Source organism: Eleutherodactylus coqui, chromosome 8, assembly GCF_035609145.1.
Source record: "Eleutherodactylus coqui strain aEleCoq1 chromosome 8, aEleCoq1.hap1, whole genome shotgun sequence".
NCBI classification, from domain to species: domain Eukaryota; kingdom Metazoa; phylum Chordata; class Amphibia; order Anura; family Eleutherodactylidae; genus Eleutherodactylus; species Eleutherodactylus coqui.
In genome coordinates, this window is record NC_089844.1 from 80,925,797 (window position 1) to 80,944,529 (window position 18,733).

The 18,733-nt window shown below is 40.1% G+C and overlaps 1 protein-coding gene across 9 annotated transcripts in view; it reads left to right on the forward strand.

The window, feature by feature from the left end:
• LOC136576552 (sodium channel protein type 2 subunit alpha) overlaps positions 1–15,424 on the forward strand; it is a 138,666-nt gene extending 123,242 nt beyond the window's left edge. For all 9 annotated transcript variants that reach the window (XM_066575914.1, XM_066575917.1, XM_066575920.1 and 6 more), the window contains 6 exons: positions 2,121–2,402; positions 6,679–6,732; positions 8,705–8,842; positions 9,605–9,709; positions 12,648–12,918; positions 13,890–15,424. In XM_066575914.1, the coding sequence (XP_066432011.1) occupies positions 2,121–2,402; positions 6,679–6,732; positions 8,705–8,842; positions 9,605–9,709; positions 12,648–12,918; positions 13,890–15,085 (2,046 nt within the window). In that variant the 3' untranslated portion in view covers positions 15,086–15,424. The remainder of the gene's footprint in view (positions 1–2,120; positions 2,403–6,678; positions 6,733–8,704; positions 8,843–9,604; positions 9,710–12,647; positions 12,919–13,889) is intronic.
• Positions 15,425–18,733: the final 3,309 nt, after the last annotated feature.

Sequence of the window (18,733 nt, forward strand, 5' to 3'; positions counted from 1 at the left end):
CCTAGCTGCTGAAAAAAAACTGAAAAATCTTTACTCACCTGTCTGCCGCTCAGACGCGTCCTTCGGCTGGCTCCCCTGCACTGCTGTCCAGTACTTTCAGCAGGCGGGGATTTAAAAATCCCCGCCTCCTGAAAGGGCTGTGCTGATTGGCTGAGCGCTCAGCCAATTACAGGCAGCGCTTAGCTATTCATCAATGAATAGTGGGGAGGAAGGAAACTCTTGCCATAGCTGTCGCAGCTGTGGCAGAAGTCCGCGATATTATCCCTATGTTTTCCTTAGGGCTAGCGCTGCTGCCGCTGGCCCCATTAAAAACACTAAGTGATATCGCAGATTTCTTCTCTGCGATGCGAAGCTCTGCTGAAATATCGCGAATGAGTATGAAACCATTGAAAATAATTGGTCATAATCATCGCTGTCACATCGCAGGGAAAAAAATCGCAAGTGGGTGTCCACCCTTACTCATCTATGAGTTGTTAGTCATTCTATCCCTTTAAAGAAACTGTCCAGCACTTTTACTGTTGATGATCTATCCTCATCAGTCAGCAATATCTACTTCCAGCACTCTCCACACTAATAGCGGTGCTAGGAATCAGCTGATTGGTGAGGATTAGAGATGAGCGAACCTACTCGGCCACGCCCCTTTTTCACCCGAGCGCCGCGATTTTCGAGTACTTCCGTACTCAGGCGAAAAGATTCGGGGGGCGCCATGGGTGAGTGGGGGGTTGCAGCGGGGAGTGGGGGGGAGAGCGAGAGAGAGAGGGCTCCCCCCTGTTCCGCGCTGCTACCCCCCGCGCCGCCACGCCTCCTCCCGCCCCCCGAATCTTTTCACCCGAGTACAGAAGTACTCGAAAATCGCGGTGCTCGATCGAGTAATTACTAGAAACGAGTATATTCGCTCATCTCTAGTGAGGATCCCAACTTGCAGACTCCTAGTGATCAACAACTGATGACCTATATTGAGAAGTAGTTCATCAACAGTAAAAGTCCTGGAGAATCCATTTAAAGGGAACCTGTTTTCAGGTCAATGCTGTCCAAACTTTGGGTAGTATGAACCCGGAACAAACATACTCATTGCCCCCATGTAAGTGTTATTGTGAATTGCTGTCAGAATAAACACTTTAAAGTTTGACTTGGAATGGATCGCTCAAGTCGAAGGGGCAGGCTATGTCGGCCTTTAGCGCCCCAATCATGTAGACTGACAGCTTGTATATAGGGGAGAGCTGTCAGAAAACAGGCTGCAAGCAGGGAGAATGCGGCGTGGCTCACCCTCTTAAACTTGACAACTTGAAGTTTATTCATTCTGACCCACCACAGCATTTCATACATTGGAGTAATGGGCATTCCGGACCTGGGTTCATTCTGCCTGTGGTTCTGGCGTCATGAACCTGGTGAGAGATTCCCTTTAAGGCATGTTTGAAAAAAATCTTATAAAGAATGCTGTAATTCAGTATATACCATACTACCATAAGCAACAGCTCATTTTTATGGGTTTCAGAATGCTATTGCAAAATTGGCATACACGGTGGGACAGCTTAGGTGAAAGCACAGCACATAACAAATGGAAATATCCATATCATAGTTATTAAGGAATACAACAGTAATGGTAATATAAGGCATGCCCACCGCAATCACAATATGCAGTTACTCATTAGAGCATGTGTAAATATTAAGAGAGTAGTGCATGCTTCAGACTTAAATGAATGTTGCTTCTTCATGGCAATTCCAATGTATCATAGCAAATGTTTTTATGTATCAAGATTTTTTTTCCATTTTTTCCATTTTCTGGACATATTTTGTCATGTGGTTATTTTCCAATTTATGATTTCTACTCAATATGGTTTCTTTTTATTTGACTTGTGTCCTTTATTACTTTATTTTAACATTTTTCTCTTTTTTTCTGCAGTTTGCATGTCTGTGCGTCCGTCTTTCCACTCTCAGGTCTTTATTTTTCTATATCGTTATCATTTCCTTTTTTTAATTTTGTGACATGCGAGTTTTCTTCCCACACGATCCATCTGCTTAGATTTATTTTAGTTTTTTTTCCATATCTCATACCAACCTGATAAGTGTTTTCTGTACCGTCCAAAACTAACTATCTTTTTTCCTGATCATTATACTAGGTGGTTGTGAATGCGTTGATTGGAGCGATTCCCTCCATTATGAACGTGTTGCTGGTCTGCCTTATATTTTGGTTGATTTTCAGCATAATGGGAGTGAATCTTTTTGCGGGAAAGTATTATCACTGTGTCAATACGACGACGGGTGAAATGTTCCTCGATACTGAAGTTAATAACAGAACGGAGTGTCTTCAGCTAATGAAGGCAAATCAGACTGCTCGGTGGAAGAATGTAAAAGTCAATTTTGATAACGTGGGAGCAGGTTACCTTGCACTACTTCAAGTGGTAAGTGTGCTCCATATTTCCATCTACAGTCATTTAAAGGACTTGTTAGAAATGTCCGTGCTAGATATAGGTTTATAGCTACACTAAGTGGCCACTTAGAGACACCTGTCTAATAATGAGCTGCACCTCTATTGACTTTTAGAACTGCAGCAATTCGGCACAGTGTTGTATCAATAGATATCAGAGGGCCCAAGGTGTACCACGAAAGCTTGGCGTATTGTTTTCTGGCTTGGTTTCCTATTCCCAATTATTGTTTTAAAGACTTGTTAAAAAGTTGTACATTGATTTAAAGGAATGCTGTCATCCAATAGGTGGCGCTGCAGAGGGATTGTTCCAGCTTCCTTATTTGCACAAATTACCCAGAGGAGCATGCATGGCCATATAAGTCTCCTCACTCACCTCTCAGGTGTCTTCTCACATCCCTTCTGGGTGCTTTTTTGGAGAGAGACGATGACATACCTCCACTCACCCCCTTGGTGTCTCCACACACTTTTTGGGTGCTCTCCTTAAGGAGAGACAACACCCCTCTTGACCCAAGAAAACATTCCTCACACCATTACTCCACCACCATCACACTGAACTGTTGACATGATGCTTGCCCCAAATTCTGACCCTCCCATGAGCATGATGCAACAGAAATCTAGATTAATCTGACCAGACAATGTTTTTCAATGGCTCAGTTATCTTTTGCCATCTGGAGTATTAACTTTCTGTTTCTCTTAGATGGCAATGGCACTGAAACTGGTCATCTGCTAATCCGTGCATGCTAAGAAACCTTGAGTTGTGCATTCACACGAATTTGTACACGATAGTTAATAGTTCTGAGAATAAAAATTGGTGCCGTGTTAGCAAGCAGAATAAAATATCATTGTTCTTAGTAAGGCTGGGTACACAGGGCAGAAATCCTGCGGAAATCTTGTGTAATGTCCACAATTCCAGGAGACTTCCGCAGCTGAAGTCCTATGGGTTTTGGTGTGGGTTTTGAAAGCAGCTTATTCCGCTGTGGCCACTCTCCGCATAAAGAGGAGAGCGCCCGCAGTGGAAACAGTGATACAATTGACATGCGATGGCTTTGATTTCGGTGCGGCATGTCAGTGTTAGTGCGGTTTAGACGCAATGGACTGTTCGCAGCATGTGGACGAGATTTTTGGAAATCTCGTCCACTTTGCTGCTTAGTCTCGGGCATAGGTTGCTATGGAAGCGCTCACACAAAGCTTTTTTACCAGCACAGATTCTGCACTGGTAAAAAATAGGACTGCCAGTGCCGACTAGCCTGCCAGCTCCGTGCTGCGGCGCTGTCCATGGTGCTGACGACAGACTCCTATGGGAGTCGCGACAGCACTCTACTTGCAGCACGTACATGTGAATGGGCTGCTCCGTTGAGCATGGAGCAGCTCGTTCACTGCAGAATTCCTGCATGTCAGCCGCGCGGTTTACACATTGCTGTAGCAGCGTGTAAACCATGCTTGTCTGAATGCACCCTCAATGTGATTTAATTCCACTGAAAAACAAACTGAAATCTTTTAGGGTGGAAAATAAAAAAAAACTAAAATGTGGTTGCAAAAATATGCGCACCCTAAAACTAATACTTTGTTGACCATTTATTTTTCATAGCCATTAAAGGGTATCATATCTATAAGATTACTTTTTTTTCTCACTGCGAACAATAACATTTTATTCTACTAGCTAAAATGATACCAAACTTTTCTCTCAGAATGATTGTTATCATCCTCGGATCCCTTTAGTTGATAAGTTATTTACATCCACAGGATCCCCTTACGATGGATGTTCTTCCTCCATCACACCATTTTTGGTATACTCAACATACTGATGTACAAGAAAACCCACAAGGTTGGCAGTGTATGAAATCCTGCCCCCAGCTAGTCTAGTACTTATGACCCGGTCTAGTTGGAAGTTGCTCAGATTACTCAGTTTTCCCATCTACTATGGATTCACACTGAAAACTTGCTTACTCGATTTTATACTTCACTCTAGGATCATGGAAATTAGCTTCAGTTGTGAAACAGCAAGTGTCTGTGATAAAGTGGTCATTCAGTGGGTCGCATTGACATATCCAAATGTATTTGCGACAAAAAATGCAGCATATGACAAGCGTTTCTTAATTACATTAAAGTTACGGTAAATACTCTTGTATAAAAAAGGCAAAAGTGTTACAGAGGGGATATCTTTATTGGCTAACCAAAAAATTATATATGCAAATTTTTGAGGCTCTTTAATGCCCCTTCATTAGGCAGGTCAGAGTGTAAGTGAGGAAACATTAATACAGGATAGAACAGATTCAGTGTGATTAATTTACACTGAAACTAGACAGGATGATAAATGGGAGGAAGACCTGGCATTTACATCATAATAGTCTAGAGTTATAGGACTACAAATTGTATATAAGATAGTAACATAGTATGTTAGGCTGAAGGGAGACAACGTCCATCTAGTTCATCTGTTTTCCACCCTCCTTGTTGATCCAGAGGAAGGCAAAAAAAATCCCAATAAGGCAGAAACCAATTTAGCCCATTTTGTGGTAAAATTTCCTTCCCAACTCCATAATGGCAGTGAGAATAATCCCCGGATGAACGTTTTGAAAGTTCCTACCTGACTCCAGGACCCGGATCAAAAACTCGCTGGTTATATAATGTCTATATCTTGTGATATCATAGCACTCTAGAAAGGCATCTAGTCCCCTCTTAAACTCTTCTATTGATTTTACCATCACCACGTCTTCAGGCAGAGAGTTCCACAGTCTCACTGCCCTTACAGTAAAGAACCCTCTTAGGTGTTGGTGATGAAACCTTCTTTCCTCTAGACGTAGCGGATGCCCTCTCGTTACAGTCGCAGTACTGGGTATAAACAGATCATAGGAGAGATCCTTGTATTGTTCCCTAATGTATTTATACATAGCTATTTGATTGCCCCTTAGACGTCTTTTTTCAAGGGTGAATAATCCCAATTTTGATAGCCTCTCTGGGTATTCCAGTCCTCCCATTGCATTTAATTATCTAGTTGCCCTTCTTTGAACCCCCTCCAGCACTGTAACATCTTTCCTGAGCAGCGGTGTCTAGAACTGTGCGCAGTATTCCATGTGAGGCCTCACAAGTGCCTTATATAGTGGAAGAATAATGTTCTCGTCCCTCGCCCCTATACCTCGTTTAATGAACCCCAGGACTTTATTTGTTTTTGCAGCAGCTGACTGGCATTGCTCCAGTTATGTTTACAGTCCACTAGTACCCCCGATCTTTTTCCATATTACTTTTCCCTAGTAGGACCCCATTTAGTGTATATTGGTGATGAAAGAGCAGAGGTAAAGATTAGGGTGCACTCCGATGAGCGTGGTGTACACACTTCTACAGCAATGTGTAAACCACGCTTCTATGGCAAACAGTAGGTTGCTATGGAAGCACTTACACTGAGTTTTTTTTACCAGTGCAGAATCTGCGCTTGTAGAAAAGATAGGCCAGCGAGTGCCAACTGGCCTATCAGCTCCATGCTGCAGCACTGTCCATGGTGCTGACCGTAGGCTCCTATGGGAGCCACGGCAGCACTCTGCTCGCAGCATGGACATGTGAATGGGCTGTTCCATGGAGCACAGAGCAGCTCGTTCACCGCAGAATTCCTGCATATCAGCAGCGTGGTTTAAACGTTGCTGTAGCAGTGTGTAAACCATGCTCGTCTGAATGCACCCTAAAAAAAAAACCCAAAACTATATATGTATATAAGAAAACGACCCACCATCGACGCCAACCTAAATTATCGCCATATGCGCCCTATGATTCCAGACTAGACAAATTATATATCAAAAGTCTGAAACAAAATAAGGAACCCATTCTTGTGCTTTATTTTAGCATAAATATACAAATTTTAAAAATAAGTCACTAGACCTTTTTAAAAATTGTTTTTTTTAGCATTTTGATCCCTAATAAAGCTAAACAAAATCTGTGAAAAAAAATATATTAAAAAAAATAGCCCTATATGTCATGAGGGAAAAACACACTGCAAAACTAATTTTGATAGCTGAAGAAAAAAATATGTAGTAAAACCACTACATGGGTAAAATCCCTAAAAAGGTCCGTGAGGTTTTAGGGCTCCGGCAGTAACATTTGAGTACAATATTGTTTGTTCCATTGCTGAACTCTTTAACTACAGGCAAACACAATCCCTACATACTGGAATTTGTTGTTCAAGTAGTTTCATAAATGAAAACCAACATGTTCACAAGTCTTTGGTGGCGGTTATAATGATGTTAAATGTGTTTTTCTTGCAGGCAACATTTAAAGGCTGGATGGATATTATGTATGCCGCTGTAGATTCACGGAAGGTTTGTATGAATTATTAATGCCATGTTAGTGTGACAGCGGCTTCATGGGCTCTTACTGTACTTAGTAATGTCAGAAGAAAAGCAACCTGATGCTTTAGTGGCTTTTTTTTCCCTCTGCAATGAAATCTCTTATTTTATAATTTCATGCTGCATCAGGTTAACACATGGAAAACAATGGGGGCTATTGCAAAATTTTAAGTGAAGTCCAAAGTATAAGATTGCCCGGCATTCTTAGGACTTGCTGTAAAGGGGTTGTACCAAGATTGACTTTTAGCACCTAACCACAAAATAGGTGATAAAAGTCTGATCAGTGGAGGTCTCACTGCTCACCGTCCCGAGAACAGAGGCCAGGGGTATGATGTCCTCCACGTTTTATCACTGTGGGCTCACAGTATCCCCTGCAGTGATATGAAGATTGAATGGAGCAGCAGTGGTACATGTAGGCCACCACTGATTTAATATAAGTGGAGCTGATGGAAGTAGCCAAGTGCAGGCGTTTGGTTATCTTTGGCAGTCCCATTGAAGATAAATTGAGTGGCACCATGCAGGCAAGACCTCTGCTCCAGTCAATCTTTTCCTCACTCCAGAGAGTGCAATGAACCTGCAGCAAGGAAGGATCTCCATCTTGGATTTGGTGGGGGTTTCAGCGGTAAGACCACCACTGATCGGACTTTTAGCACCTATTCTGTTCCATGATGGAGTATATTGAGGTGATCTGCCAATATCATGAGTACAGAATCAAAATTAGTATTTATTTCCATATGTTATTACTTAGTGGGGCTCCTGCGGCCCTAATGACATTGGATACTCTCTGTAGCATGCTTTCTACTAATGCCTCATACTTCTGCAAATGTCTGGCAACTTCTCTCAGAGAACATGGACGCTGCTCATATCCGGGTCATCTTTTACCTGACATCCCGGTTTGTCCCAAAGATGTTCAACAGGGATCAAGTTGGGACCATTCCCAGAATATTGCCACATTGTCAGCAGCACATTATTGTCTAGAATGTCAAGGTATACCTCCATGTTCATGGTTCTTGCTGTTACAACCAACAGACTGAGACCATGCTACATAAAATATTCTCAGACCATACCGAAATCTCTGCCATACTTAGCTATTGGCATAACACATTTAGGCAAAAGGCATTTCCTGGGTATCCTACACACCCAGGTACATCCATTTGATTTGAAGATGGAGCAGCAGGATTCTTCCCTCCATAGAACGTTCTTCCATTACTAAACTGTCCAATGATGCTACTCCTTACATCATTTCAGACAGGCCCATGCATCTTCTTTCAGAGAACTTCACAGACATTTAGAGGATGAATGGAGGGAAATACCAGCTGAAATGTACTAGTCATTAATAGAAGATATGCCAAAGAGAGTATCCAATGTCATTAGGACCAATTAACTATTAACATATGTAACTAAATATTACTTTTGAACCTTGCTCAGGTGTCCAATTAGTATAGTAGGATAGTGTTTATATCTGTGCTTCATGTATTATGTTGTTGTTAGCTGTTTAGTCATTCATAACTCTCGGCGACCCTAAAGATGAGCTCCCTCCATGTTTTTGCACTGCTTCTTTCTGTTGTGTGATATCCATGCCAGTATCAGCTCTGACAGTGTCAGCCGCCGTGTTCTTTGGCGGCCAGGTCTTCTTTTGCCACTGATCTGTCCAAGCATTATAGATTTTTCTAGCGACTCAGCATGCATTACATGGCCAAAATACGTGAGTCTGCTCCGGGTCATCTCACCCTCCAGTGATATATGCATTATGGCTTCATTTAAATAATTGTCCAAAAAGAAGTTACACCTGTTTGATTGTTCGGATCTGGTGATATATTTATACATTTTGAAGGATTCATTGGAGATTTTATACTAATTTATTTAAAGTTATATTTAATAGAGGGGGGGGGGGGCTTTTACTCTGTATTGTAATTTGTAATACCATCTCCTTTATATCTTGCAGCTGGAGGACCAGCCTAAATATGAAGACAACCTCTATATGTATTTATACTTTGTCATCTTCATCATATTTGGCTCTTTTTTTACTCTGAACCTGTTCATTGGTGTTATTATTGACAACTTCAACCAACAGAAAAAGAAGATAAGTATTGTAGATAACGGAGTATGATTACTTTGTTCTGATAGCAATATGTGTGATACGCCAAGGATTTGTCTGCATCATACAGCTCTTTACTTAATAATATACCGAGGCTTAATGGGGTTATTGGGGGGCTTTTATTAAAGAAAAAACTCAGCCTGCAGTATGAACATAATAGAAGACATACTCAACTTCTGTACCCACTCACCCATTTCATTCTGCTAGTGCCTGGCTCCCACTGGTCTTCGCTTCCAGGTGAAGAGCAATGACATCATGACATGAGTAATTGGCTGCAACGTTCACATGTCCCTGGTGGTGGTGATGTCATCGGCTCTTCCCTGCATCCAGAAGTGAAGACCCCTGGTGGAGTGGGAGAGGCATGGGAAGTATATGCTCCTGGATAACCCTTTTAATATGCTAATAGAGGAATGAAAGCCTTCTGCAAGTGGCAGAGCTGTTTGCATGGGGCCTGTACATGTCACATAGAGTTCCTTCAGCTCTGGACTACTACTATGCCTCTATAAGCTTTTGTATGACATCTGAAGCAAATGGGGATATAGTACGGCCCCATAGACTTCTGTGGGTGTTGTATTTTACAGTAGCTCTATGCAACTTGGGGGAACTACAGTTTGGAATCTATTGTGTTATAGAATAAATAAAACAGAACAAAAAACTGCTATATGAATGTAAAATTCTATCGATAGTCCAGAATCAATTGTCTGCATATTTACAAGGTTATAACCAGTTCTTATTTCAATTCTTTACTTTGGAGGTCAAGATATCTTCATGACGGAAGAACAGAAAAAATATTATAATGCAATGAAGAAGCTGGGATCGAAAAAACCACAAAAGCCCATTCCAAGACCACCGGTGAGAACATCATCATATATGACTATTACATATATATTAACTTCTACCTTTCATAGCGGCAGTGATCTGATAAGAAAACGTAGCAACAGAGAAACAAAAGCAATTCTGAATCCTCCAGAATGCAGGCTGATAATTAAAGGGGTTGTCCCAAGTTTAAAATGTATCCCCTATCCACAGGAATGGGGGTCCCATGTCTCCCCTATGTATGAAGCAGTAGTGAAGAATGCGCGCTGACGGTCTATGTATCATTCTGGCACTGCCAATTATAACCAAATGCTATGCTCATTTTTTTCTGGCAGTGCCATAGAGATGAATGGAGCGCCAATGCACACAATTGACCGCATGTCAATGCACACAATTGACCGCATGTCTATTCAGGCAGGCTTGGGACCCATATTTTCATAATCGTTGAGGTCCCAGTGGTTAGACTCACGCTAATCAGAAACTTAGTGATACCCTGTGGAGGGTTTTCCGGGCAATTTGTATTGATTGGCTGGGGTCTGCCACGTGGGACCCCAGACGATAAGTTGTCAGGGCCACAACAATGGAGCAGAAGCAGATAGCTTTCATCCCTGTGTAGTGGCCAGCGCTGGTAATTGCAGGTGCTTCTCTCATTGATTTTATTATTGTTTCACTTACAGGGATAATTACATTTTTCTGTTTGATGTGGCGGTCATTTTCACATTTGCGGTAACAGGAAGTGCAATCGTAATGAGTGTCTTCTGCAACTTATCTTCTCAGAAAATTGTCACTGGAACATGTGTTACTGTGTTTCATAACTGTAAGGTCAAATTGAGATAGCTGTATGCCGGTTGTGCCTGAGGCACTTGGGCACTATTCACATCAGACAGTATGTGGACAAATGCCTGTATGCTTCTGGACATACACGGACTCTGCACATTGCATGTGGTATTCTCATCTGTGAAAGAGAATACAAGAATAGGACATGCAGCGATTACTTTCACACAGACAATTGGCCCAAGTGAAAGAACAGCCATGTGAATAGTCTCATAGGTAATTATGGGGCTGTGTGCCATCTTTCGAATACAAGGACAGCACACAGCCAAAATATACATCTGTCTGAATGGGCCCTAATACACATCAGTGTACATTTTCCATGGTCAGGTCTATAAATAATATTTCTATACATAGTATATTCATAAGAATCTGACACTTAAACAGAGATAAGTGGCTTTGCATAGGTGCTGCTTATCTCTTCCCATAGACGTCCCCAAGTGATTGCTTGACATGTAGTATTTCCTCTCTTATTTGAAAAGAGATTATTTAGCAGTAGAGATGAGCGAGCGTACTCATTAAGGCAAAATACTCGAGCCGGTGGGGGTGAGCAGTGAGTTGCAGGAGTGAGCATGGGGGTGCGGGGAGGGAAGAGAGAGAGAGAGACAGAGAGAGAGATCTCCTCCCCCCCGTTCCTCCCCGCTCTCCCCCGCCGCCCCCCACCAGCCCACGAATCTTTTGGCATGAGCGGGCATGTACTCGAAAATGGCCATATTCGCTCGAGTATTTTGCCTTAACGAGTACGCTCGCTCATCTCTATTTAGCAACTACAATGTATATTGTATTATACCCTGTTCTAGCTGCTGCAGAACATCATAATACACACCTCAGCTGGAGTAGAATATTATAATACCTAGCTCAGCTGCTGTAGAACATCTTAATACACACATCAGGTGGAGTAGAATGTTACAATACCCAGCTCAGCTGTTGCTTGTGAGGGAAATTATATCTGCTATGATTTAGTTTTGTATTTCAGTCTAATTTTGGCAATGTCTTCAAGCAGAATGTTCTTCAGAGTAAATTCCTTACACTATGTTAATGATGTTTATCATCTGAGACAAAGATGGTGAGTCTCCAAAGACAAGATGCAGGAGATTTCCATTAGAAATGTAAATGGAGCCAGCAGAGGGATGAGTAAACAGAATGTGATCATTCTTTACACTTCAAAGGAAAACCAATTTGAACCAAATGAATGATGTACCTGTGTTCGGCTGTGTAACACCCTTTTCTGTATAAATCTTTCTTGAAATTTCAAAAAGTTTCTTGAAATTTTCCTATTTGTCTTTAAAAGCCTTAATATAATAAATCAGAAAGTCTCTTGGTAACAGATCCCATTGTGTTGTGTAGAGTATTTCCTCTGAGTTCATACCAACCACACCTAATATGTCACCCACAGTATACAGAATCTTAGGCCACTCTCACACATGTGCTTGTAAAAACACAAATTTTTTACCGCAGTGTTTACTGTGTTCTCAGCTGTGCTAACATGCATTTTTGACAGCGTTTAACTGCATTTTCAGCATAGTTAAAAATGCAGTCAAGTAAGCTGATAATGCCAGAACTGAAACAACCCACAAGAAACACCCCTGAAACAGTTAGATGAATGCACAGGGGCCATATAAGTGAGCTTAGTTTAGTGCTAGCTGTGGTCTTTCAGGACAACGTGCCGCTGGCCCGGGTTGTTGCTAATCACAGTGTACTGCCCCATCTGATGCTGGAGGAAGAACCCAAAAGGAAGAAGCCATAAAGGCCACTTCACAAGCCTCTACTGTGATTTGCATCAGCACCCAGAGAAGTTTATAGCCTTCAGATGTATGTCGGTATACACCTTTGACAAGCTACTGGAGGTTGTGTGACCCAGACTGACGTGCAGGGGCGTGCACATGCGTTAGTGTATCTGTGCTGAGGAACGTCTTCTGAAAACATGTGTGAAACACGTGCGAGAGGATCGAAGTTTCACAGAAGCAATGCCAGGAGTTTTTGCCTGAAAAACGCCTCACATCTGCGTGTAAAACACATCTTGATGGGTGCAATATAATACTCACTTATGTGAAGCCCAGCCTAATACAGTCATTATTTATCTACCGTTATTCTTTTTTTACAGTTTCCTCTTTCTCATTTCAACTTTTTACTTTTTTTCCAGAATAAATATCAAGGCTTCGTTTTCGACTTTGTGACAAAGCAGGCATTTGACATCACCATCATGATCCTTATCTGCCTTAACATGGTAACAATGATGATTGAAACAGACGAACAAAGTGATGAAATGGAAAACAACTTATATTGGATCAACCTGGTCTTCATTGTCCTATTCACTAGTGAATTTGTCCTAAAACTGGTTTCCCTTCGTCATTATTACTTCACCATTGGATGGAATATTTTTGATTTTGTTGTTGTCATTCTGTCCATTGTAGGTAAGAATTGTTTCATTGTTTAGAGCTTAAAATTAATATCACATCTATCATAGATCATATTCAGAGATTTCCGCAAAGCTTAAAGTATAACTAAACTTTTTCAAAACTTTTGACTTGTTATAGTGACATGTCAGAAGTTTTGAGTGCTGAGACCCTCACTGATCACTAAAACAAATGGTCAGAAACACTTAGTTGAGCGCTGCACCCATTTAGCTGTTTTTGCAAGAGTTACATTTACCCCTCCTGTGCCACCGCGATCCAGCACAAACACCCTTTCCATAGTCATCGTGTTTGTTGTGACAGATAATGTCAAAACAAGTCAGATGACCACTGCAGTCAGTTAGAGGGTGTTTAATTACAGCTATCAGGAGGGGGGGGGGGGTGAATGCTGTCCAGTAACTGGACAATCCCTTTAATTTCTGCTATATGTTGCCTAACTTACTACCCTGTTTCCCTGAAAATAAGACATAGCATGATTTTCCAGAATTTTTGAGGATGCAAAATGATTTTTCAGGCTTTTTGAGGATGCTTGAAATATAAGCCCTACTCCAAAATTAAGCGCTGCTAACAGTTAATTTAAAAAGTCAATTTAAATAGTGTCCAGGCAGCTATACATGTAAAAAAGTTAAACCTTTTTCAACAAAAATTAATATAAGACATTGTCTTATTTTCGAGGAAACATGGTAGAAACTTGTTGTTAGACCAATCAAGCACTTTTTAATTACTTATTTTTTAAATAAAGATATTTTATGGTTTATTATTCTATTAGCCTCCATTACAGCTTTACATAGTACATAGTGAGGACTAAAAAAACATAGGTTCATCAGTCCTGCATTGATCAAGAGGGTAAAAATCCTAGCAGTTGAAGAAGGTGCCATTTTTATCAGGAGGAAAATTTCAGGTAATATAACTAGAAAGAAAATAAGAATGAAAGATTTTGCCTCTAATAATGATGTTTCCTCTTCATTCAGGTATGTTTTTGGCCGACATGATTGAAAATTATTTTGTCTCTCCAACATTATTCCGAGTCATTAGACTTGCAAGGATTGGAAGAATTTTGCGTCTCATTAAGGGAGCAAAGGGAATACGTACTCTGCTTTTTGCATTGATGATGTCACTTCCTGCTTTATTCAATATTGGTCTTCTGCTCTTCTTAGTCATGTTCATTTATGCCATCTTTGGAATGTCCAACTTTGCTTATGTCAAGAAAGAAGCTGGAATTGATGATATGTTTAATTTTGAAACTTTTGGCAATAGTATGATTTGCCTATTCCAGATTACGACATCAGCTGGGTGGGATGGTCTCTTGGCACCGATTCTTAACAGTGGAGCACCAGACTGTGACCCACATGCAGAACATCCAGGGAGTTCTGTCAAAGGCGATTGTGGTAACCCCTCTGTTGGGATTTTCTTCTTTGTAAGTTACATAATAATATCATTTTTGGTGGTGGTAAACATGTACATTGCTGTCATTTTGGAGAATTTTAGTGTTGCCACCGAAGAAAGTGCAGAACCTCTAGGGGAGGATGACTTTGAGATGTTCTATGAAGTTTGGGAAAAGTTTGATCCTGATGCAACACAATTTATTCAATATAGTAAATTGACTGACTTTGCTGATGCATTGGATCCACCTCTTCGTATACCAAAACCAAACAAAGTTCAGCTTATTGCAATGGATCTTCCCATGGTAAGTGGTGACAGAATTCACTGCCTTGACATCTTATTTGCCTTTACAAAGCGTGTGTTGGGTGAAGGAGATGAAATGGATAATCTCCGACAACCAATGGAAGAGAGATTTATGGCCTCCAACCCTTCAAAAGTCTCTTATGAACCAATAACATCTACATTACGGAGAAAACAGGAGGAACTGTCTGCTGTTATTATTCAACGTTGTTTCCGGACCTATTTTTTAAGAAAAACAATAAAAAAAGCTTCATATATGTATAGAAAAGATAAAATGAAAGAAGTAAATAGTTTACCTATTAAAGAAGATATGGTTATTGATAAGCTTAATGGGAACTCAACCACTGAGAAGACAGACATGACACCATCGACAACATCACCTCCATCTTATGATAGTGTAACAAAGCCCGAAAAGGAGAAACATGAAAAAGACAAAGCAGAAAAAGAGGACAAAAGCAAAGATGCAAGGGAGAATAAAAAATAAAACTACACATTTTTTTCATTTGTGTGATAAATTGTTTACAACCTGTGAAGATGACCCATCTGTGTCAACAGGACTCCTTTGGGAGATCTATGCCAAACTGACAGTTCTTGCATATATGTACTCAAGGTCAGTGCCTATAATAAGACAGTGACCTCTTGTCAAGGGATGGTGTATCAAGCTTGACTGGTGGTTACTGTTTAAATACCAGTTGACACTTACTCTGGAAGCCACCAGAGGCTTCTCAACCTGTTGGGACCAGTCAAGGGAATGCAAACCTATACTGTTTGTGTGTTTCACATAAAACACTGTAGTACAATAAATGTGTCCACTGTTTGCAATTTCAGTTACCATACTGCCATATGTTTACAGAACTTGTGTTAGTGGTTTAATCATTTTTTATTTAATTTGTAGGCCATTTATTTATATATGTTACTATTTTTGTAAATGGGTTTTACAGTATGCTGGGGAAAGAGTACAACTTTTAAGGAAATTATTCTAAGTCTAAAAAAAAATTACAGACGACCACACACTGTACACGTGAAAATGTCATTCACACCAAGTCGATGGCACAAGTAGAGAACAAGCAGTGAAAATGTCATTCACACCAAGTCGATGGCACAAGTAGAGAACAAGCAGTGAAAATGTCATTCACACCAAGTCGATGGCACAAGTAGAGAACAAGCAGGCACAACTAAGCTATTTCTTAACAGTGACACCAATATAGGGATTAATATAAAAAACGGTGTCCATGGTTATCCATTCCACCAATGACTGTCAGAAAGAGTCATAGGGATTGCATATGCCCAACCAAAGTCCTTAGTCCACGTCTAAGGTCATCTTGATACACAGGGTTACAGGAACCAGGAGTCCTCCCATCCATATCTGTTGAAAGTCATGTTTTATTACGTCTTTACGTTCAAAATTATTTGAAATAAAAATATGGAACGATCTAACTAGAGATGACTACTGTTATATAGGGGCTGGGTTTGGGAATTCTAAATGGAAAATAAGGATAAAAAATAATGAAGAGTCTTATAAACGTGAGAGATACAAAGTGGGCAGAAAGGTTTAATAAAGAAAATGTTTTTCAATAGAAGAATATAATTTCTAGAGGGATATTTTATTGAATTGTATTTAAAAGATCTGCATTCATGTGCTCTATAACAAAGTAAGAAGTGCGGGGGTAGATGGGAAGATAAGATATTTAAAGTTTTTGTATAATAAAAAAAAGAAAAAAGTTTAAGATGGAAAACAGTAGTCTATAGGAAGTTATGGAAAAATGGTATCACCAAGTTTAAGGCTTTTCTATTACCCTTAATGTGCCTGAGAACTCCCAAGACCTTTGTAATACAGAATCCTATAAGGTGTGTTTTTGCCAAAGGACAGAAACGCCTATTGTGCTTGCCCGATTGGTTTGTTGACCCGTATGTACTGAAGATACAGACTACTCCCACTTGAAGCACAACATCACTCAGCTCGAAAGTGTTCCATAGTGGAATGTATGACAAAAATAGTTAAGGAAAAAACTATCTCTCTATGAGGAGCACCACAGTCTCAATTTGTAAAAGAAAAAAAAAGTGGGTGTAACGATGAATGGGGCCCTTCCTCTGGGATGGTTAAATGGCACTGATTTGTAAGTCTTGCAAGACCCTCTGTATATGAAAGAAATTTCATGTTCCTGGATCCAAATCCCAAGAATGGCCACCAATGTTCAATGACGAGTTTATCGATAATGTTAGAGGTTAGAGTTCTGTCTCCAGACAAAAGACTGATGTTATATCACTAAATGAAGTGTTCCACACTTAAGAAGGTGTATCATTTATTCTTTTCACTGGTGAAACCAAGTTAACCAATAAATGGGCGTCTTTCCTGAATGATTGTAATTATTTTTGACACCTTAAGTCATGCAAAATAAACTGTTGCTTCGTTAATGACAAAATAGCTGTTACACTGTTGCCAAAACCGGTTGTGTACTGTCTTAACAATTCTTCTGTGTTACAAAAAAGTGATAGTACCTTAAATTGTTAATGTAGACTCGGTCTTTTGAGAAATGCAAGTGTTCTTGATAATATATTAACAAGCTGTCTTGAATGTACATTGTAGATAAATCGGCAATTGTATTCCACTTAGCATGTCACTGTATGGGACTTGTTCAAAGTATATTCCATACAAAGTGTCTTAATTCTACATTTTTGCTCTGATACAGTGTACATGATATGGACAGATGCTACATTAATTCAATACAGGGACCCCATTTGTCATATTTCTATTTTATTTTCTAAACTTTATTTTCTTTACTTGGCATTTTCTAAGGTTCGTTATTTCAGCTAATAGTTTCATTTAAATAAAGAAAGATGTAATGGCTACTTTAATAACATTTTGGTTATGTGACATAATGTTTTATTTTGGGTTTTGCTTCCTGTTGAGGTCCAGGCAGGTTGTGTGTAGGTTGACTAAGCTTTTAATTAAAAAAGTGCAAAGATAATGTAAGGTACGTTTATCTGGTTCGGTCAATTATTACAATTAAATATATATCTATTTCATTGCATTTCATTTTCTAACCTTTTATTCTGCTTTTGCGCTCATACACATGTCTGTACTATGGATCTCTGCAACGTTTGAACTGTATAGAACCATAATACTGCATCTATAGACTTCTATGAGGCCTTAATGTACCACCATATGCCTCCAATTTTATACTGAGGCATACAGATCTTTTTTTTCTGTTGGATTTGATAAGTAACAAAATCAAACTGATCAGGGGGAGTTTGAAAACCACACTGATACACCTCATGGGTAAGGAAAATCAGAAAATTGACAAAGTATATATATCCTTGTTTATGAAATACTAAAACTTATCCTTTAAAGGCTATGTAAACCTTCTATTGTAAACCTTTGTGCATCAAAAACCAGTACTAAGTCCCCACAGAAAAGTATAATGCACTAATCTGTTTTTTGAATTGAGTTTTCATTTTTATGAAACCTAAAACGCAATCTCAAAAGGAAAAAACGGACCATAGGGAGCACATTTGGTTTCTCTTTAAATTTAAAATGTAAGCTTCACTAGTAGAGATGAGCGAGCGTACTCGGAAAAGCACTACTCGCTCGAGTAATTTGCTTTATCCGAGTATCGCTGTGCTCGGGTCTGAAGATTCGGGTGCCGGCACGGAGCGGGGAGCTGCAGGGGAGAGCGGAGAGGAACGGAGGGGAGATCTTTCTCTCCCTCTCTCCCGCCCGCTCTCCCCTGCTCCCCGCTGCGACTCACCTGTCAGCCGCAGCGGCACCTTCAGGGACGAGCACAGCGATACTCGGATAAAGCAAATTACTCGAGCGAGTAGTGCTTTTCCGAGTACGCTCGCTCATCTCTATTCACTAGTTATCGCTTTGCATAAAAAACAATCTGTTATGTTTTTTTTCTTTCTATTGGTTAGCCTTCACTCATGCTAGGGTAATATTAGTATGCCCTTTGTTTATGGCTTTATTAGTAGCTATTGTGTCATTATTTTCTTTTCCATTTTGGCCTATACTCAGTCACTTTTCATAGCCATATGTTTTTATTGTTCTTGATATGGAATATTCCTCCATTTTTTTCAATCTTATGATCACTCACTCCTTATCCCCTTTTTAATTGTTTTTTTAATTGATCTA